Raw genomic sequence first — 22,323 nt, 5'->3', positions numbered from 1 at the left:
AAAGCTCTCTGTGGGCATGCCCACCATACCCCCAGCACAAGAGTTTGCTACTAGAAAGCCAGAGGGACACAGGGTAGGGCTGCTCCCCTCCTGCTCTCCACACAGCTTGCAGTTTGGGTGCTCAGACTCTAAAAAGTTCACCATCACTGGTCTAGCCAATGGAAGTTAAATGACTTGCCCAGAGTCATAAACCTAGGAAGTATCTGAGGCCAAGACCTCTTGTCTCTAGACTTTATCTTTTATTTTAAAAGAACAAAGTAGATGCCACTTTGGTTTGAAAGTAACAAGCAGAGAATACCTATGATGTCTAACTATAGAGAAAATGAAAAATGATGACAAACATGTAGTCCAATGGCATTTTCAGACAATTGACAGTTTGTACCAAATATGTGCGATACTATGTTATTTTCCTTCAGTTCCATTTAATGACTTCTTTCTTCCCACTTACATTAAGTAATTTCATTTGCCTTTGTAACTTTCCTAAGATGGCTCCTATAAAAATAGACTCTTCTACACATATTTATGTTTATATAAGAACTATCTATGTGCATAATTAAAATGTTTATGTGCTGAGGTGCCACCTTACAACTATCAGGTCAATATGGCCTTAGGAAAGTAGTAAATATTGGAGGGGATGTGGTAGAACTGAGACACTAATGCATTGTTGGCAGAATTGTGAACTGATCCCACCATTCTGGAGTGTAATTTGGAACTATGCCCAAAGGGCTATAAAACTATGTATACCCTTTGATCCTATAATGCCACTATTGGATCTATATCCCAAAGAGATAATTAAAAAGGGGAAAGGACCCATTTGTACAAAAATATTTATAGCCGCTTTTTTTTGTGGTGGCAAAGAATTGGAAATTATGGGGAAGTCCATCTTTTGGGGAATGGCTGAACAAACTGTGGTACATGTTGCTGATGGAATACTATTGTGCTATAAGAAATGATAAGCAAAATGATTTCAGAAAAAGCTGAAAAGATCTGCAGGAACTGATGCAGAGTGAAATAGGCAGAACCAGGAGAACATTGTAAGCAGTAACAGCAATATTGGACGATGATTATCTGTGAAAACTTGGCTACTCTCAGTAATGCAATGATTTGGGACAATCCTGAAGGACTGTTGGATTCATCTTTCACATCAGTGTATTATGGTTTTATTTTGGCATTTTCGTATTGTATGAGTATATTCTTATAACAATGACCAATATGGAAGTGTATTTTGCATGAGAAGAGAAATAAATGTCTATAAGCATAATTTATGACTAAACAAAATACTTTCATAATAATAGCTGGCATTTACATGGCCCTTTAAGATCCAAGAAGTGCATTGTAAATTTTTATCCTATAACAACCCTAGGATATCATGAGCCCCATTTTATAGATGAAGAAACCGACATTGAAAGAGGTTAAATAACTTGCCAAGAACCACACAGCTAGCAAGTATCTGAGACTATAAACACCATGTATATACAAAAAACCGCTTCTAGGTCACTAAAATCCTTGTGCTCTACAACTTGTGGGTCTCCATTATGACAAATGTAAACTGTGTTGTTGTTCAGTTATATCTGACTTTTCACGACCCTATTTGAGGTTTTCCTGGCAAAGATCCTGGAGTGGATTGCCATTTCCCTCTCAGATCATTTTACAGATGAGAAAACTGAGGCAAACAAGATTAAGGAGACTTTATGAAGCCAGATTTGAACTCAGGAAGATGAGTCATCCTGACTCCTGTCCTGATCAGAACTCTATCCACTCTGTACCTCCTACTGCCAAATATATAAAAAATGTCAAAACAAATGTTTAAGTTGGTATTTCAATAACTCTCAGGCTCAGAATATATAAGAGCTCGTGAATATCAGCCAAAATTAAAACCCACTCAGGGACTTCACTCCTTTGAGCTACAAGCATGATAATTCCCACTCAGTTCATCTGTTACTTCTTTCAGCTGGGTTTGTTAGCTTTCTTATGGATCTATCTGTGGCAGAGTTTTATTACAGCAGAAACTACATTATTCAACCCCAAGCCTCCCTCTTCCTCCTAATGCAAACCTGGCAGTTTCCAGACTATGCAGCAAAAGAGAAGATTAATAAATGAATATAATTGCCCTGTCATTTAAGGAAACCTCCCCAAATCCAGAGCCAGCGGAAAGTTCATTGGATTCAGAGTCTGAGGATCTGAGTTCAAATTTTGGCAGCTAAACTCTCTAGGATTTAATTCTTTAATATGTTAAATGAAAGAATTGTATTATTTCAGGGGTTCTCAAAGTTTCAAATACTCATGGGAGCCCTTGGAATGCTTAAGACCATTTGAAGATGTCTTTAAGACCATTTTTTCATAATAATACTAAGAAATTATTTGCTTATTAAAACACTCCTTCCTTTTCCAGTTACATAACTATTTGAGGCTGGATTTTCTTCATATACTTCAAGCAAAATAGCACATCAAAATCATAAAATATCAAATGCAAGAGCAGATATGCAAATCCAGTTCTATTAAACCACATGTTAGAGATTTGAAAAAAGTAAACAAAAACCCTCTTTTTGTTTTAGAAAATATGATTACTTCTCATAAAAATGTGTTATTTGGCTTAACACACAGTGACTTTATTATTTTTACTTTTAAGTGAATTAAAACTACAAATTTTAAAAATGTATCCATTTTAATTTCTTTTTGTTGTTCCCTCATTAAGTTGAGGCTGATTTTTCATGATCCCATTGCAGATTTTCTTGGCAAAAACACTGGAGTGGTTTTCCATGTCCTTTTCCATTTCATTTTATAGATTAGGAAACTGAGGCAAATATAATTAAGTGACTTGCCCAGAGACAGACAATCAGTAAGCGTCTGAAGCCAGATTTGAACTCGAGTCTTCCTGACTGGACCGAAAGTTCTAGCCAATTAGCAATATGGCAAATACTGATAGCTATGAGTCACATAGACAAGAGTTATTTGGGGTCCTCAATAATTTGTAAAAGTAAAAAAAGGTCCTGAGGCCAGAACATTTGAAAGTCACTAGACTAGATGGTCTCCTTGAGGTTTCTTTCAGCTCTAAATTTTATGAACTTAGAATTTTTTAAAAGGCAGGTCACTAACAAACAAAAAAAGGACAAAACATTTTTCTAAATAAATTTGGAAATTTCTGCCTTCTTAGATAAAATCTTGGATCTCAGATTATTTTTATTCATGAACTTCAAAATGTTAATACTCTCTAGCTGGTTATTCATTATCCAACCTTATGCTTAGAGGCAGTCATTACTAAGCATGTTATCCATGTTAACGATTAAAGAAACTCAAGACCTATTATTTCATGAACTTCATGTACTTGCTTACCTAGACTAATGCTAGTGGAAACCATTTCATTGACAATATGCTGTCCCAAGAAGTCAGAAGACAACATCATGACCCAGAAGAAGCAACAATGAGAAACAAAATAATTTTAATTCTAGAAAAGAAGGATACGTGAAAGAGGGAGAGAAAGAAAGTGGATATAAAAAGGGCTATAGAACTTATTTTTATTCTTTTTTTTCAATAACAATCATAACTCAGAGGAATGTTATAAAGTGGATAGAATGCTGGGTTTAGTATCAAGGCAACTTAAATTGCATCTTGCCTTTATATTTACTAGTTCTGTGAGCTTGGGCAAATCACTGGAACTCTGGTTTCAGGTAGCTCCCTAGACGCACCTGCTTAAGTCAGAGGGGTTTATGATCTCTATTTGGGAAAGCGGATCCTACACTGAAGTTCTCTATTATGACAAAACCACAGATCCTTCCCGTGTTCACAGCTTACATTTGAAAAAGTCTCGACAATTCGAAAGGTGCAGTATCTGTGATACCTCAGTGAGTCCTCAAATCAACTCTACAAGACAATGGTGTTGAGTGGTGTTCTCTTCATGAGTATTCTTCAAACTTAGTGGAGTGAGAAGGTTCAGGGAGTTTAATGATGTGATGAAACTAGCAATGAGTAGAACTAGCATCTGAGTCCTTTAAGATTTTTTTAAATTGCTTTTTTGATTTTTTCATTATAGTCATTTTAAAAGTAATTTTTTAATAAATCACTCTTCCTAGTATTCCACCCCAACAATGGAGCAAACTTTTTTTAATTATTTAAATACATATTTGCATACTCCAGTAAAACAAATGACCACATTGGCCTTGTCCCAAAATGTATGGCTCTTTCTAAAATTTAAGTCCATTTCTTGATCTCTACAATAAAGAGAATTTAAAAACAATAATTTAAAAAAAATTTAACTCCATCATTTGTCTGTCCAGAGAGAAATAATGTGTTTCATCTTTCCTCTTTTATATTTATTTCTCATTGCAATGGCTAGTCTTGCATCCTTTTGATGGCAAATCTAAAACTCTTTCCACTGTGTCTTATTTTGTCTTGGCTTTGGCTTGTACCAGGGAGACAAAGGATGTTTAAATCTCTGACTGATTGCAGTTCATGAAGATTTTCATTCTTTTGATGAAAACAAAAATCAGTCACCTCATATAATGACAACTCTTTACCTCCTTAAAGATTTCTAAATCACAAAATCTTAGAATGAACATCACAGTAGAAGTTCCTCAAGGGCAAGGACTTTTTCTTGCCATTTTATTTATAATGGAAACCTCAGTAATTAGCATCATTGCCTGTCACTTAGTAAGCACTAAATGAATGCTTGGGGCTTGTCTATTGTCTGAAAGGGACCTTAAAAATTATTTAGTCCACTCCCATGGCCTAGGTATGTTAAACCCCATTTTCCTTAAATTCTCTTCACATGTCTACTTTCTAACACTTTAATTTTTGAAAAGTTTCCAGTGGACAATGTTCCATTTCAAACTCTGATAAAACGGATTACAACTAGATAGACAAATTTTTCCTGCAAAGAATCTGACCAGTATTGAATAAAATGAAACAGAGAATTTTAGAGTTCTAGCTTCAGCTGTAAAATATATATTTTTTATTTGGGCTAAAAAAAGTAGCAAAGTCTGTGACTTTTTTTTTTTAATCTTTTTTTTTTAAACCCTTGTACCTCGGTGTATTGTCTCATAGGTGGAAGAGTGGTAAGGGTGGGCAATGGGGGTCAAGTGACTTGCCCAGGGTCACACAGCTGGGAAGTGGCTGAGGCCGGGTTTGAACCTAGGACCTCCTGTCTCTAGGCCTGACTCTCACTCCACTGAGCTACCCAGCTGCCCCCATGTCTGTGACTTTTTGAAAAATGCTCCACCTCTTAAATTCTGAGGGTGCAAATATGGAACCTTTAAAATGATCTAGTCCAATCTTGTCCAATTTCCTCAAAATGTTAATATTTAAGAGTAATTCTAAAATGCATCAGAGAGAACATAACATAGTAGGAAATGAGTTTGTTTCATAGTCAGGACACTTGAGTTCAAATTGTGAACCTGATGCTTATTAGCTAGTGGCATACCTGTGGCCCATTCGCTTTTCATTCCTTTTTACAAGTTTACTCCTCTGTAAAATGGGAATAATGTATCTGTACTATCTAGGTCACAGGGTCATTATGAGGAAGGTCACTTATTTACCTTAACATGTTCTGTAAATGTGAGTGATTACTTTGAGGATGTTAGATGCTACTACTCTGAAATACTTACTCATCCCAGTTTTATACTTCTGTTTTGTTAACTCTAGAGCTCCAAAATATGGAATGAAAGTCATTCTTAGCAAAAGCCATTCTTTCCCATCTTGTATTTAGGTAGTTTATTTTTCCTTCCCAAATATACTACCTTACACTTGTTCTTTTGGGGAAAAAAATCTCAACTACAAAGTTGAGCACTTCTCCAATGCAGCAGAATTGTTTTAAACTCTTAACATTTTCTCCAAGTTGCTAACTATTCCTGCCTGCATTCATTCCCTGCAAGAGCAAGACTTCTGTTCCTTTACTGAAAATATTAAGAAAAATGGAGTGGTCCCTGGAACACTCCAGGTCTTATTACGTCCCAATGGTTTTGACTGTTTTCAGCAGGGGAGACAGGGCAACCCCGTCTATGCTGCCAAGTCACTAGGCAGAGTTCCAAAAGGGAAAGGCCATTAAATCTCTTAAATTAGGGGGAAAAAAGATAGCTTCTGTTAAAAAGATAAATGGAGAAACACTGACCTTTGAGGTATTAATAATAGAAGGGCCTGTGCCTCTCTCAGCCTGACAGATTCTACTGGACTGAGTCTGCCAAGCTGTCTCCTTTTAACAGTTGCCCAAGCAAGTAACCAATGAGAAGTTGTGTGTGTATCGCCAACTTCTCTTGCTCTTGACTTGGGGTTGGGTTGTTGTTGATAAGATTCTGACTGCGTGAAACAAATTCTCCTTCCTAATAGCTTTACCTGTTTCACTAATTAGGAAAGGTACTCCAGTCTTTGGTTTAAATGTATTAACAGGATTTATTTCTTGCTTAACAAGGAGTTAGGAACAAGGAAATAGGATAATGGGTTTGGGAAATATTAAACTAGAACTAAATAAACAGAGATGAATTGAAGTCTATTGGATGATAGGTTTGGTAATTGCCTGGAGCTCTCTTCTCCCTCTCACAGTCCTTGGCTTAGCCCAGCCGTGGCACAAGCCAGAGGACAGGAAAGGTTAGTGATATTCTTCTGGTTGGTTGTGATGATGTTTCTCTCAGCTCTATTAATTAGCAAGTAATGGATTTCCTAAGGCAACTAGATATGAATGCTGGATTGTAGGTCTGGGCTTACCCTCCCTCCAATCTACCCTCCTCCCAAGAAATTCTCCAGATGAGATCCAGTGTGCTGTTGTTGCCCCTGGGTATTTATAGGGTGGTTCCAACTGTCTTCTGGCCCTGGCTCTCGCCACCCTGAGCACATTCCAAGGTCTTCAACCTACGTTCCTGTCACTCAAGGTGTCCTCTATCTTGTCCCAGATGTTCCTTATTACACTTCCTCCATCAGAAAAGCATCAGAAGTGGAGGTCACATTCCAGATTATTGGGCAAAGTCCAGTTCTCCACTGGGGTAGTACAGACCAACTATCAGGCTTAATTAATGGGTTTTTAATCAATACCACTAACCAATCTAAATGCAACACTTAGGATCCTATTGTATACATATGAAATAATTGTGGAGTTTCAGCTACAAGTCTTAATTAAATATGCTTGAGAGGCAGAAAGCATTTTAAAATGTAAAATGGATAATTTTGGATATGTTAAATTAAAAATGGTTTTTGTACAAATAAAACTAATGTAGCCAAGTCTAGAAGTAAAGCAGAAAATTGAGAAAACCTTTTAAGGACAGTTTTCTCAAATACAGATCTCATATCTAAAATACATAGAGAAATTTATCAAATTTATAAGAGTCTTTCCCCAACTGATAAATGGCCAAAAGATATGAATAGCTAGTTTTTGGATGAAGAAATCAAAGCTATATATAACTATAGGAAAAATGCTCTAAATCGTTATTGATTAGAAAAATGCAAATCAAAACAACTGAGATATCATCTCACACCTAACAGATAGGCTAAAATGATAAAAGAGCAAAATGACAAATGTCAGAAGTGGTGTAGAAAAATGGAGACACTAATGCACTGTTGGTGGAACTCTGAACTGATCCAACCATTCTGGAGGGCAATCTGGAATTATGGCCAAAGAGTTATAAAACTGTGTCTACCTTTTGACCCAACAATACCACTATTAGGTTTATTTCCTAAGGTGATTAGAGAAAAAGGAAAAGAACATATATGTTCTGAAATATTCATAGCAGCCCTCTTTGGGGTGTCAAAAAACTGGAAATTGAGGGGATGCTCATCAATTGGAGAATGACTAAACAAGATGTAGCATATGATTGTGATGGAATACTACTGCACTGCAAGAAAGGATGGCCAGGCTAATTTTTTTTAATGTAAAGATCTACATAAAATTTTGAAGAGGGAAATGAGCAGAACCAAGAGGACATTATATACAGCAATAGATATATTGTCTGAAGAATGACTTATGTATGACCACCTCCAGAGAAAGAACCAAGAAATGGAAACAAGGAAGGCATAGTTTTATATATAGTTGTCTTTTTTTTTTTTTTTTTTTTTGTAAAATGATGCCTTCTTTAATGGGGAGAGGAAAAGAGGGAGGGAGTTAGCTGCATATTTCAATGTGATAAGAAGATTAGTTGTATATGTATAACTATAAGAAGATAAGATGTATCATATATTAACTTAAAAAAGATACCATTCAGGGGGCAGCTGGGTAGCTCAGTGGATTGAGAGCCAGGCCTAAAGACAGGAGGTCCTAGGTTCAAATCTGGCCTCAGACACTTCCCAGCTGTGTGACCCTGGGCAAGTCACTTGACCCCCATTGCCTACTCTTACCACTCTTCTGCCTTGGAGCCAATACACAGTATTGACTCCAAGACGGAAGGTAAGGGTTTAAAAAAAAAAAAAAAGATACCATTCAGAATAAAATTAAACATTTTAATGACATAACGCAAAATGATTACTTCCTCTTCAGCTAAAAGGATATTAGTCATGAAAAATCAGACTGAATTAATTTATTTTTCAGGAAGCTAAGTGATCTTGTGTTCTCTATCCTCAAGACATTTGAAAATTCATTTCACACTTCTACTTGGAGATAAATGATGAAGATCATTCCTTCATTGATGTACGCAGAAATTAAACATGTCCTTTTGTATTCAGAGCACATTATAACTATTATTCCAAGTTTCAAATGTCAGCTTTTGCTTCTCCCATGATGGAAGGAAACAAGGGCATTAATAACTCCAAACAGCAGAAAATGAAAATATTATAGAACACATATCAGATAGGACTTCTTCCTCCTGTAGATTTGCTTTCCTAATTATGACTGGCTCAGGCTAGAATGAAAATTATTTTTGCATGCTTTCTGCATGAAGCTAACTGTGTGATAAACTGTTGTAACTGATCAGACTCCTGTCAGTATGATATATCTATGAATAATGCAAATTATAATTACCTTTGAATAACAGGAATCTATTGGAAGACTACTTCTAACAATATTTTCTGGAAATATATGCATCTAAAATAATATTGTCAACATTGTAGAAGTATATTTTATAAATAATATGATAAACCAAAACATACAGGGAAATACTTAAACATTTCTAAAAATAATTTTCAAAAGCTTTGAGAAAGAGAGAGGAACCAACCTTTCAAGCTCTTTCTTTTGTCCTCCAAAAGCAATTACAGTTCTAATTGCTGCTAGGACCTCTTCAGCTACTGCTCCAGCTTTTGCATATGCTAAAAGTTCTCTATCAGTAAAGGATGACAGTATCTGTTTAAAAAAAAAAAAAGAAGAAGAATTCACTTTTGACCTCATGTTTTAGGAACTCTTTTGAATAAAATTCTACTCTGATGACTTATCCTGGTTTGGTGATGACACCTGAAAGTTTTTGAAGGCTCTGCTGGTGGAGGGCCAACTCTGGGAAGATTAATGCTCCCAGAAAGCCTCAATGATGCATTATTGCCTGAGAATCAGCCTAGCTAAGTGGGAAGAGGCTCAGAAGACTGGCCATCAAGTGATCCATTTTTCTGATGCCAGCAACACATGAAGTCCATCTATGGAGAGGTGGGGACATTGCTTTTCAAACTCGTGGAGGGTATGGCTTGTTCTAATACTCCCCAAAGCCACTGTAGACCACTGGTTTTTAACCTGGGATCCATGAACTTCCTTTAAAAATATATTTATTTTGATAGCTCCATTTCACAATAACCGATTTCCTTTGTAATCTTCTATATTGTAATTTAAACCTTTTCATAACCTGCTACCCTTCCATCTTCTTACAGCTTACCTCTTTCTACTTATTCTGCTGTCCAGTGATACTGACTGTCTTGCAGTTCCTCCCACCCAGTATTCCTTCTCCTGTCTCAGATTTTTTTCACTGATTGTTCCCATGCCTGGAATGATCTACCTCCTGGCTTCCTTCAAGTCTCAACAAAAGTCTCACCTTCTGCAAAAAAGCTTTTCCCAAACTTCCTTAATCTTGGGTTCTTCTCTCTAAGATTATCTCCAATTTATCTCCTATATATCTTAATTGTACATCACTGACAGCTTGTTGACTCCCCCATTGCACTGTGAGATTCTTGAGGGTAGGGAATGTTTTTTTTTATTCCCAATAATTAGGACACTGTTTATTAGCACACTGTGTTATATATAAATAGCAGTTGCTCAACTGCTAAAAACATTATTCTAAGGGACAGCTAGATGGCTCAGTGGAGAGAGTCAAGCCTAGATATGGGAAGTCCTGGGTTCAAATCTGACCTCAGGCATTTCCTAGCAGTGTGACTCTGGGCAAATCATTTAACCCCCCATTGCCCTACTCTTACCACTCTTCTGCCCTAGAACCAATACACAGTATTGATTCTAAGATGGAAGGTAAGGGATTTTTTTTATAAAAAAACAAACAAAAAAAAAAACATTATTCTGAAAAGGGGCTCATGTCATATAAGAGGCTAAAACATCTGGTTTAGGAAATTATCACATATATCCCCCTTCTATATATGAAGAATCCAAATGCAACTTTTCTCTCCTGGATATTACATATTGGGAGAGAAAGGGAGGGAGAGATACTATGTATAACTTAAAGGCAATTTTTAGAGGCCATTATCTATTATTACAGCTGTCATCTTTATACTGAGATCTTAACTGCATAAAACCAGAATGCAGAACAGAGGGCAGGGAATGTTTGAGTAGCAGCACAGGCTGTAAATCTCAAGATGTCTAATGCCAGGGCCAACAAAAAGCTTCCCTTGTAACCATCCATAGGAAACCCATCTATCTAGCTATCAAGAAAGCCCCACTGATTTTCTTTGGTTTGTCAGTACCTTCCACAGCCATTGTTTCCGTTCAATTAAACCAAAAAAGGGGATTTATATTTTAAATGCCCACTTACTTGTTTTTACCTAGAACTTGAAGCCAAACATCAGCAATCAATTGAATATACATATATATCATCATATAGTCAATTAAGTACAGTAGCTTTTATTAGACTTTTAAGTTATTCACATAATTCAGGGATCCAATTTTATAAGTAATATATTAGAAATTGGGAATGCAACTTCAAAAATATATTATCAACATGTTAACTTTTAAAATTTTAATACACCATCTTTAGGCGGTCTGGTGGAAAGAATATTAAACTTACAGTTAGAAAGACCTGGGTTCAAATATTTCTACAAACACATATTGCCTGTGTGATCTTAAATAAGTCACTTAACCTCTGTCAGCCTCAGCTTCCTCCTTTGCAAAGTGGGGATAATAATAATATGTATCTCACAAGGATGTCAAAGATCAAGTACAATAACTAATAATAAGAATAACTAATAGTTTTATATAAAGTTTTATATTATATATAAATTTATATATTGTAAGCTTTATGGCACTCCAGAAATGCTGTGGTTTTGGGGTCATTTCAGTCACATCCAGCTCTTCATGACCCCATTTATGGTTTTCATGGCAAAGATATCAGAGTGGTTTGCCATTTCCTTCTCTAGTTTATTTTATAGATGAGGAAACTGAGGCAAACAGGGTAAGTGACTTGTCTAGGATCACACAGCTGTTAAGTATCTGGAGCTGGATTTGAACTCAAGAAGATACATGGAGTCACCTAGATGTCCATAGAAATGCTAGAACTTATTTACAAATATTCTGTCCTTAGTAACTCCAAACAACTTGAGGTTAACCAGATTTCCCCACTCATACTACTTTCAGTGGAGAAAGGCAAAATGACCAAATACATGAAGAATAAACAAACTTTGGGGTGCTATCAGAGTAAAGCACTCTGCAAACATTAGCTGCAGAAATGCTACCTATTTTTAGCAATTAGTAACTTCTCAGGCATGTGTTGTAGGTCAATAGACTTAACTTCCTCTCCCAGGCCTTTCCCATCATTAGCACCAACCAATTACAAACAACAAATAATGAGGCGGTGTCCTCAGTGCCTTCCTGCCAGCCTCAGGGGCAGCTAGACCTGCTTCTGTCACAAGTGACCTTTGGCAAAGCATGAGGCTCTCAGTGCTCTAGAAAACTTTCTATGGCCAGAAATGCCAGAATAAGGGCTTACCTACAAGAAGTTCTGTAGGGCATCTTATGGAGCTGGACCAAAAGCCCCCCAAGTAAATAATGAAGCTCATAAACATTTACAGTTGCCTAATGTTTTATAGCTAATGAAGCACTTTAGATAGGTTATCATATTTTATTCTCTAAGGTAGGGAAGAAGAGAAGTAAAAATAGAACACTAGAAGATTTAAATTCGAATCTGAGATTTTCCCCTAATGAAGATGTGAGAATGTTATTTAACTTCTCCAGGCTTCCGTTTTCTCGCCAGTAAAATAAGAGAGTTGGACAAGATCATGATTGAGATCCCCCTTGGCTCAAAATCTCTGATCCTGTGATCCTGGAATAATTATTGTGTCCATGAGGAACCTGAGGCTCAAAATTTTGTCTAAGGTCACACGCATAAGTAGAAAGACTGAACAAAAAACCACCGTAGCATGTGTACGCCACTTCTTCCTACTAAGTGGAATGACACTATATGAGGTAGAAAGTTAGATACATTCAGTACCTGGGATTTACTAAGTTGTTAAAGGGGCCTAACTGTTTTGGAAGTGATTTTTAATCAACAAAGTTCAAAAGAGAAAAGCCGCTTAACCACCTATTATTACTTCACCAAAATGTCAATTAATCAGTCAGTGAGGGACACTGATCTCTCAGGTCATTAAGCATCCTAGTACAATGGAATTAATTTTAGACATAATATATTTAGCATTATGAGAGGCAATGTGGAATAGTGGATAGAACCAGCCTTGGAGTCAAAAAGAAATTTGTTCAACTCTGGCTTCTAACATATACTGTCTTTTTGACCGTGAGCAAGGGCAAGTCCCTCAAACTCAGAGTTCCAGGCGATCCTATAAGTCAGAAGATCTTAACATTTTGGGGGTCATGGAATCCTTTGGTTGTCTGCTTAAGCCTCTGGACCCCTTCTCAGAAGAATATTTCTAATTGCACTGTTGAAATTATCTAGATTTATCAAATCCAGCCTCAGATACTTCCCAGCCGTGTGACCCTGGGCAAGTCACTTGACCCCCATTGCCTACCCTTACCACTCTTCTGCCTTGGAGCAGTATTGACTCCAAGACGGAAGGTAAGGGTTTAAAAAAATTATCTAGATTTATAAAAGAAAACTAATTCTATTGAAACAAAGTGATCAAACTATGAAAGCAAGTTCACTGTCTCCAGGTTAAGAATTCTTGCTCTTAGGTTGAAACTAGAATAGTGCTGATTAGCACTGGAGAAAAACATGTCCTCACTGATGAAATTAGGGGCTCAACCAGATGAAGAAAATGCTTCCTGCATGGTTGGACCATATATATTTGGTAATGGGACATGGCTGCATGAAAATGAATTTGATAGCTACTATGCTAGTGACAGAGGGCCATAATAATAAAAGTCTATATCCTTGAAAGAGTGAAGAATAATAATGGCTTAATGGGAAGCCAATACATCTTTTAAAATTTTTTTCTCCAATGATTATAGGTTAAATTTCTCTGGACTTGGTCAACTTCCTTCCATCTTTCGATATTTTAGCATTCCTGAGTTATGCTTAGCAAATCCAGGACTCATGGCTGATTGCATATTGTCTGTTTCTCCTTCACCCTTGAAACATTTTACACTTTGTCAAAATGAATATCAAAATCAGCCACCTATAGGGGAAAAGAACTCATCGAAGCAGAGCAATGATCTGAGAGAATCTTGATCCATGGAAAGAGCTCTGGTTCTTCAATCAGAGTACCTGGGGTCAGATCCTGCCTCTGACATGCCCTATGGCATCTTCCACAATTTACTTGACCTCTTTGGCCCTTGGCTTCTTCATCTTTAAAAAGAGATGACCTCTGAGATTCCTTCCAGCTTGAAACCTATGATTCTGGAACCGAAAGGCAGTTTTACTAGTCTTTGCCAAGGTGACAGTGGGAAATCAATAGACTCTATATTTCAAAAGAGCTGCGATGTCCTTTGTATGGACACCTTCGCCTTCCACCTCCCCCCACACACTCCTTTACACTGATCTACACCGAAGTCCCTCCTTGTCTCAGTAGCCAGACTTCATGAGATTTTGTGGCAGATAATGGCAAATGAGAAGGTGGCCTTCTGTAGATGAGGGTCTCTATATCTAGCTCTCTTGGTCCCCAGATGGAGAATACACATTGGTTCTGTATTCAGCGATATTTTAGCTTGGTATGATCTCCCAAAGCTTGCCCTCCACTGTGCATGACCTTACTGTAGAGCAAAAGACGTTAGTAGAGGATAGGCTGGTTACATCAATCAGCTTCAGGCTTCTAAATGTTTTAAGTACCAACAGGAGGAACAACTTCCCTCTTCATATCTACTATCCTGCTCACTGCCCACCCTACCCCAACTCCATCCCCAAGCTCAATGCCAAAAGCATAATTCCCCATGCAAGTATTCTGTTGTTAGGATTATAAAGTAACAACAACCACAGATTTATAGGAAAATTTACATTCACAGAGATACACACAGTCTCATTTATCTAAGTATCAAGGAGACACTTCTGCTACTTCCCATCTATTATTAATGACACATGTAAAGCCCAGTGAACAGACAAATTAGGAGGCTGTTGGTTCATTAAGAATGGCAGATGAGTTTTTATTTATGGATGAAAAACATTTTGGTAAAAATTCACAGGCTTTACATACCTTTGCCCAGAGGGCAGCTGACAGGCCTAGGACAGGACTAACAGCCAGAATCACAAGTGTTAGCTTCCAGCCTCTTGTAAATCCAACTATAAAACCTGTGAAGAATGTTGCTAGTGCTTGAAAGAGCATTCCAATTTTGTCTCCAATTCCATCGTTAATTTTGGAGACATCACTAAAAGAAGAATATAAATACTACTGTCAAAAATCATAAACATTTAAATCATTTCGATTGGGTTTAAGGTTATTTCTGATACCGTAAGAAAGGGGGGAGGTCAGTGCTCCTTTTCTTTTTTGTTCTACGAAGTCAATTATTTGCTACCCGGAGCTGTGGCTCACATGTGTGAACATACATTTGTGGTCCAAAACAACTGCTCAGAGAAAGTTCAGATTGCTCAGGAGGTCTCCCTGTCTCCCCAGGGAGACTAAGTTAAGAAGTAAACCATCCATATTCACATTTATTTTTATCATTATTGATGTTTAAAAATGCAGACACCAAATGTGAATTGTCAATGTAATACACATTTCACAGCTTCATTCAACAATCGCTATTAAGCACCTACAAGTCCAAGCTCCCCTTCATGATACAAAAATAAATAAAACACAGTCTTTGTTCTCAAGGCATTTACAATCTAATAGCTATTTCCTTTGGACTTGGTCAGATCACTTAAAAATTGGAGGAGTCCTTAAAGTCATTGAGCACAAAGAATCATCTTGAAGTTAAATATCCAACAATGTGCTTACTCAGTGAGTCGAGTGTTCAGCTCCCCAACGTCATGGACATCAAACCAACCGATTTCCTGGCGCATTATTGAATGGAAAAAGTTTTGTCTAATTTTCTTAATTTGTCGTCCAGCAGCTAAGGTCCAAAATGAAACTTGAATGTAGGCAGCAATGAGCACCCCAGCACCCACTCCACTGTAATAATATGCATACCTGGAAAACACCAAATAGCACTTACAAATATTTCCTTCAGTTAAAATAAGTCTTTTAGAGACAATTTAACTTTTTCTACTCTCTCTCAGTTTCTCTAATCTCACAGTTCTTAAGAAGTAGGACAGGTCTTAAACTGAGATAAATGAAAACATCACTAGTTGGCTATTATTCATCTGCAGAATAGCCATCCTCCCATCCCTTTCTTTCCCAATTACTTGTTTCCTCATTATTAATCAGTAGGTGTGATAACTTCTGCTGGTGGATCAATGGAAAGAGTTCCGGTCAGGATGATTGAATCAAGGAGAGTAAAGTTCCCTCAGTGTTTGGAGATGGTAAACAACACTAGTCCACATATAGGAAGATGCTTCAAAATAAGAAATGTTTGCTCTGGATCAGTACAACTGATCACTATGCCCTTCAAAAGGTTTATTTCATGTCTTTCTTAGTTCTTAAACCCAAATTCCATAATAATAAGTGATCAACTAGATAAGCATCTTTTAACATCACCACCCAACGATTCAGAAAAACCAAACATTCTCTTGACTAGTTCTTTGGTATTTACACACACACACACACACACACACACACACACACACACACGCACGCACGCACTGAAAACTTTGTCAGACAATTATTTTTAAAGGCGAAATATCAGAAAACCCCAAGTACATTATAACTGAAAATTAGAACTTTTTTGTGTGTATGTGTGAATTTTTCACAAGAAATACAGAGGAACAGAAAATAACATCTCGACACTTAGTTGAGTGACTAAATACTTTATCAGAATTCAAGATCTTGGCACATAGCCTTTCCCCAGGGGTTCTAAGGTGAGTACAACAGATAATTTTGATCAGGGCACTAAGCCTTTGGTTAATGGATTGCTCACTGGTGAATTATTACCACAGTGTTGGCAACCTATAGTAGAAGAGAGCTAAATGGACATTGCAAGGTGAAATCAATATCAGTGTTACTCTGATGTCTAAGGCAATGCATGCTATATAATCTCATATATCTGTTGTTAATTATTTATTTTTTAAAAATGCATTGAGAATTTAAATCAATTCAAGCAGTCATTAGATGAATTCCATGGGAAATTAAATACAAAAACCAAAAATTAGTTTCAGATGGACACTGAAGTTTCTAGATTCCCCCAAAAGGCTCAAATGCCTTCCTAATCCATCCTGTAACAAGTCTTATCTTTTGGATACCCCATCCTTTTTTCACTTTAGTACCTTTTTAACAAATAGTAAATTTGAGTCTTTCTTAAATTTCCAAAATCATCAGTCAAAACAAAAAAAGAAACATGGAAGGAAGAAAAAGGTCAGGATGGGGAAAAAAGCTATTAATGTGCAGCTGGCTATCACTAAACAAAAATGATCATTTTATTTCCAGATGGCATCATCGTATATCTTATAAGTATGACAGAAAAGGTCTCAGAAGCAAACTATAATTCTTTGACTTCTGCGATTTAAGAATTAATTGGTTGATAAAAATGCTTTTAGAACTGTGTTGAGTTTATTCTTGTTATTATTAATTTGGATTTCTCTATCTTGCTCAGGCTGAAGAATAGTGGCTATTCATGGGTCCACTACCACTGATAATCAGCATGGAAGTTTGGCCCCTCTGATTCCTAAATGGGCCGGTTCATCCCTCCTTAAGGCAAACTAGTGTCTTTTTGCTCTTGAGAGCTCATCATATTGGTGCCAAACTAAGCAATAACCAATTTGCATTAGCCCTAAGAATTCCTGGAGCTTGTTCATTTCACTAGCCTCAGCTTCTCCCTGTAGGTGGAATTATAGGTATGCACCATCATGTCCAGCAAGAGAATCTGTTTCTGAAAGCTCTTCAACTTCTTAAATCTATATTCTGCTAAAGGATAAACTAATACACTGAATATTAACCAAGGAAAACTTATCAAAACTTCAAGTGAATATTATTCTATAAAGCAGACAAGACTTCTTTTATATTACATCATCTAGGTACTGAGCAATAATAATATGACTACTGCTAATGCTGTTTCTATTAGCAAGGCACAAACGGAACGCATAATAACATTACCAAAGCAAGTATAATTTTAAAAACTTATCTGATACAAATAAGAAATATAATCAATTACGTGGTCATTTCCTTTTCCAGGTTAGAGAAGGGATCGACACCTACACAAAGAAGGAAAAAGAAATATTTAAGTTAAATTAAAAACTCATAAGACCTCTTTAGCTGTATATATGTCATCTTTTAAAATATAGTTATTTAATATCACTATAATTCTATAAGTCAAAAACTATTCATACTCTACTTTAAAATTTAAATATATTAACTGGCACTGTCTTTTTATATACAGTGTCCAAATTATATGCATAAATTATAAATTGATTATGGTGTAGATAATAATTCTTATATTTTGATAAAAGAAAATAACCCTGTTCTTTAAAAATCATGTCTACATAAATAAATTATACCAATATGTTAAGCACTAATGGTTGGCACTAATGGAGTTAGAGGCTTTAAATCATTACTTAACAGTATGTATAAACTGATTTTTAAAACCAATACATTTAGATTTGGGTTTTTACCAGTGGAATTATGCATCATCTAAGGGGGGCTGGAGGGGTTTGGAGAGAAGGAAAGAACATGAAACAGGTACCTATGGGAAAATACTCAAAATAAAAATAAAAATATTAAAAAAAATTTAAGTTTTTAGTCTTGGGGTTTTGGTAGGATGTATAATATCAATGGTATAGGGGAGGAACTCCCTCTACCAATGTAGATAACTGCCTTTTTGATAATTTAAAATCGTAGAGTTGAATGGGTCACTGAGAGATTAACTGTATTCAGATATTTGGTTTAATTATACAAAACCTCCAAGAGCTACCTGGGAGCAGGGTGTAAGAGGAACGAGCAGGGTCAAAAGACTTACGTTCAAGCCCAGAGTCAGACATTTACTAGTCATGAGAGCTGAGTCAAGACCCAACCCATCTGCGCTTTAGTTTCCTTATCTATGAAAGAAAATAATAAAACTTGGACTTTCTAGCTCACGTGGCTGAAAGGAAACGATGCATGAGCTTGGAACTAACAATAAAGCATTACACAAACATGAGTTATAACAATCTAGAAAACCTATTTATGACACTGTAAAAATAGTGTATATGTATATCTTCATATCTACTTGATAAATTAGAGGCATTTTATAGTGAGAGAATGATGGGCCAGGATTGAAGAAAACTTGAGTGCAAAATGGACAGGAAATTTACCCTCATTTGCCTTATCTATAAAATAGGAACAATAATAACCTCTACTTCTTAGGCTTCTTATAAACATACATTTTTATTATTATATTATATGTTATATTATTTGCATTATATATAATGAATTATATAATATTTATAAAGTGCTTAGAACAGTGCCTGGCTTATACTACTGGGATGCTAGCTTTACTATTTAACTGTCCAGACTAGTGACAATCAGTTGTGACATTTCTTTTTTACTTCATTTTCGGGTGCAGTACAGACAAAAAAGGGTATTTGATAATAAAATCAGTCTTGAATAGTGACTCAAAGAAGATATGCAGTTGCTGATTCTCTGACCATCATCCAGGATGCAGTTCTAAATGGCATTGATGGTACAGGGATCTCAAGGTCCTTTGCTATTTTAAAGAATACAGATTAAAATGGGCTCTAGAACCACAGAGCCAGAAATGTATTAACAGCCCTTTGGCAATGGTAGCACCAGTTCCGGAAAAAAAATAATTAATGAATTAATAATGTTTATTAAGTGCCCACTATGTACTGGACGCTACCCATGGACAAAAAAAAGAAACTGCCTCTATTGTGAAGGAACTTAAACACTATAGGAAAATGTCAGGGGGCAGCTGGGTAGCTCAGTGGATTGAGAGCCAGGCTTAGAGACGGGAGGTCCTAGGTTCAAGTCCGGCCTCAGACACTTCCCAGCTGTGTGACCCTGGGCAAGTCACTTGACCCCCATTGCCTACCCTTACCACTCTTCCACCTATAAGTCAATACACAGAAATTAAGGGTTTAAAAAAAAAAAAAAAGAAAATGCCATATGTGTATGCACATGTATGTACAAGATAAATATGTAAATACAAGACAATTTTGGGGGAAAAGCTGGAATGGAACAAAAGGAATCGAGAAAGATGAAATATGCTTAATGAGAGTTTAGAGGGCTATCAATCCATTCATTATACAGCTGCTGGCACATGGCAAGCATTTAATAAATGTTTGTTGACTATTACATTTATGCAACAAAGTTCAAGGTCCTACTGAACATCTCTATGCTGTATTTGAGTCAAGACAGCAGAGACTGATTCTGACATAAGATAATTAACAAAAACTTTGTCAGGAGCCTCTTATTGTTGCTTTAGTATGTATAATAAATACAGCTGAATAAAGGAAGGGATTTCTAGTTCTTTGGCAGAGGAGAAAACTATTGACAAAGCACAGAATCAAAGGCATCTCAAAGCACTTTTTTTACCTAGCCTTTTCCCTCAATAACATAATTTTACAACTATCAGAATCAGGATTTTTTATTCCCTTCTTTCATTTGATGACAGACACTGAAGCAAAACAATTTTATCCACTTTGGTTTTGCTGTGTCACTTGGAAAGTCTAAAAAAAGCTAGAAAGCATTAAGTTCACTCCTTTGCTCCAGTAAGGTTTTTTTTTCTTTTTTTTTCTTTTAAACAATAAGCTGGAGGGAAGGTCTGCTGGACCTAACATATATCCTAACATTCTTTTAATTTTTTTCTTAATCACTGATATATATGTGCTCTCTGGAATGCTTGCTCCAACATGAAAAAAAAACACAACACATGCTTTAATCTTAAACTTTCAGGGGCAGCTGGGTAGCTCAGTGGATTGAAAGCCAGGCCTAGAGATGGGAGGTCCTAGGTTCAAATCCGGCCTCAGACACTTCCCAGCTTTGTGACCCTGGGAAAGTCACTTGACTCCCATTGCCTACCCTTACCACTCTTCTGCCTTGGAGCCAATATACAGTATTGACTCCAAGATGGAAGGTAAGGATTTAAAAAAAAAAAACATCTTAAACTTTCCCATTCTCATTCCCTCCACCTTCTAACATTCAGTGAGACCTAGCTCTCTCCTGATAATAACATATCCCTAGTTACTCTTTCCTCATACTGACTGCATGTTCATTCATTAGTTTCCCCAACCTCTGGACTCACAGTTAGTAAGGTGCAGTCAGAACACACTTTGCTCCCTCACTATTGCCACTCCCAGACTCTTTTATCACCATCTTTCAGCAGTATCTCCTTCTTTGAGGTCCAGTTATTTAAATTTATCCTAGTAATCCATTCTCTACTGTCCAGATCCTGTTAACCCTTATCTACTGATTCCCCAAGCTGTTTTCATGCCTTGTTCATTCTCTGTATCTCTAGCTCTTTCTCTGTCTCTAGCTCTGGCTCTGACTCTGTCTGCCTTCCTTTCTGTCTCTCCATCCTTCCATCCATCCATCCTTCCATCCATCTGTCCTTCTTTCCATCTGTCTGTCTCTCTCTCTCCATCCTAACTCCTTTCCTTATCATAAGGAACTTCAACATACTTACTGATGTTTCCTATTACAATAAAAAATGATAAAGGCTGCTATAAATATATAAATTAGTATTTTAATTAAAGCCATGCTGATAGATAAAGTCATTAGACCACGTGCTTGTAAGAATTCAAAATCGCCGCCCTCGCCATTATTGTCTCCTGTCTCCTCCTGAGTCTGCTGGCCAAGCCGCCACTCCCCCCTAACCCAGGAGATTTAAACTGTTCTGTGTGGAGACAAAGGCGTCCCCACGCCCAAAGAACCGGAAACGGAAACCCGTTGGACCACGGTAAATGTAGTTTGACAATTTCCACGTGTCCATAGAAAATATATATACTTTTAGATAGCATCTCCCAAATTTCACTTTTACATTCCTCGAATACCACAACCTCCCAATTCCTCAATCTACTCATAACTCATCTTATTTCATGACTTGCCCCTCCACTCCACCACAGAGATAGCCTTGATCTTGCCATCAAAGTATATTATTGAACTCTGAAATTCTCTTAATTAATGACAAACTTTTTTTCATTCTACCTTTTCCTTTCCCTTACAATGTTTAACCCTGTTCTACATTCTCATCAGGATTTTGAACTCCTCTACCCCTTGGTTATTTCCAGACCATGATACCCTAAACTGGTTGCATTCTTTCTTCTCCTAACTCAACCCCGTGGTAAATTAGTTCAATTATAAACTATCTTCTACAGTCAATATTTTGCCCCTTTTACTACTGGCTGCCAATTGCTCATCAACAAACCTCAACCTTGGATAACTCCCACTATCCACCTCTTTCACCTTATCTAACTTCCATTTAGCTATCGTCTTTTTTTTCCTCTTTGCTTCTTGGATAAACTTCTTGTAAGGCCAGCTCTACTAGATATCTCCACTTTCTGTTCTCTCACTTTCTTCTAAACCCTCTACAATCTGACTTCTGATTTTTTCATTCAGCTGAAACTTTCTCCTCCAAGTAGCCCATGGTCTTGAAATTGCTAGGGCTAAAAGTCTTCTCTCAATCTGTATCATTCTTGGCCTCCCTAAAATTGTTTTTATACTATTGATTATCCACCTGTCCTAGATAGTCTCCTTTTTTTTATATATATATATATATATATATATATATATATATATATATATATA

The 22,323-nt window shown here is 36.7% G+C and overlaps 1 protein-coding gene across 1 annotated transcript in view; it reads right to left on the bottom strand.

The window, feature by feature from the left end:
• The window catches only part of ABCB1 (ATP binding cassette subfamily B member 1), a 77,316-nt gene extending 59,545 nt beyond the window's left edge, over positions 1 to 17,771 (bottom strand). The window contains exons 1-4 of the mRNA XM_044679506.1: positions 17,738 to 17,771; positions 15,430 to 15,621; positions 14,689 to 14,860; positions 9,126 to 9,250 (exon numbers count right to left, since the gene is read on the bottom strand). Of these exons, the coding sequence (XP_044535441.1) occupies positions 9,126 to 9,250; positions 14,689 to 14,860; positions 15,430 to 15,621; positions 17,738 to 17,745 (497 nt within the window). The 5' untranslated portion in view covers positions 17,746 to 17,771. The remainder of the gene's footprint in view (positions 1 to 9,125; positions 9,251 to 14,688; positions 14,861 to 15,429; positions 15,622 to 17,737) is intronic.
• Between the last annotated feature and the right edge of the window lie 4,552 nt (positions 17,772 to 22,323).

The sequence above is a fragment of the Gracilinanus agilis genome, chromosome 5, assembly GCF_016433145.1.
Source record: "Gracilinanus agilis isolate LMUSP501 chromosome 5, AgileGrace, whole genome shotgun sequence".
Lineage (NCBI taxonomy): Eukaryota > Metazoa > Chordata > Mammalia > Didelphimorphia > Didelphidae > Gracilinanus > Gracilinanus agilis.
Note: the sequence above shows the minus strand (reverse complement) of the source record. Positions and strands in the feature narration are given on the sequence as shown.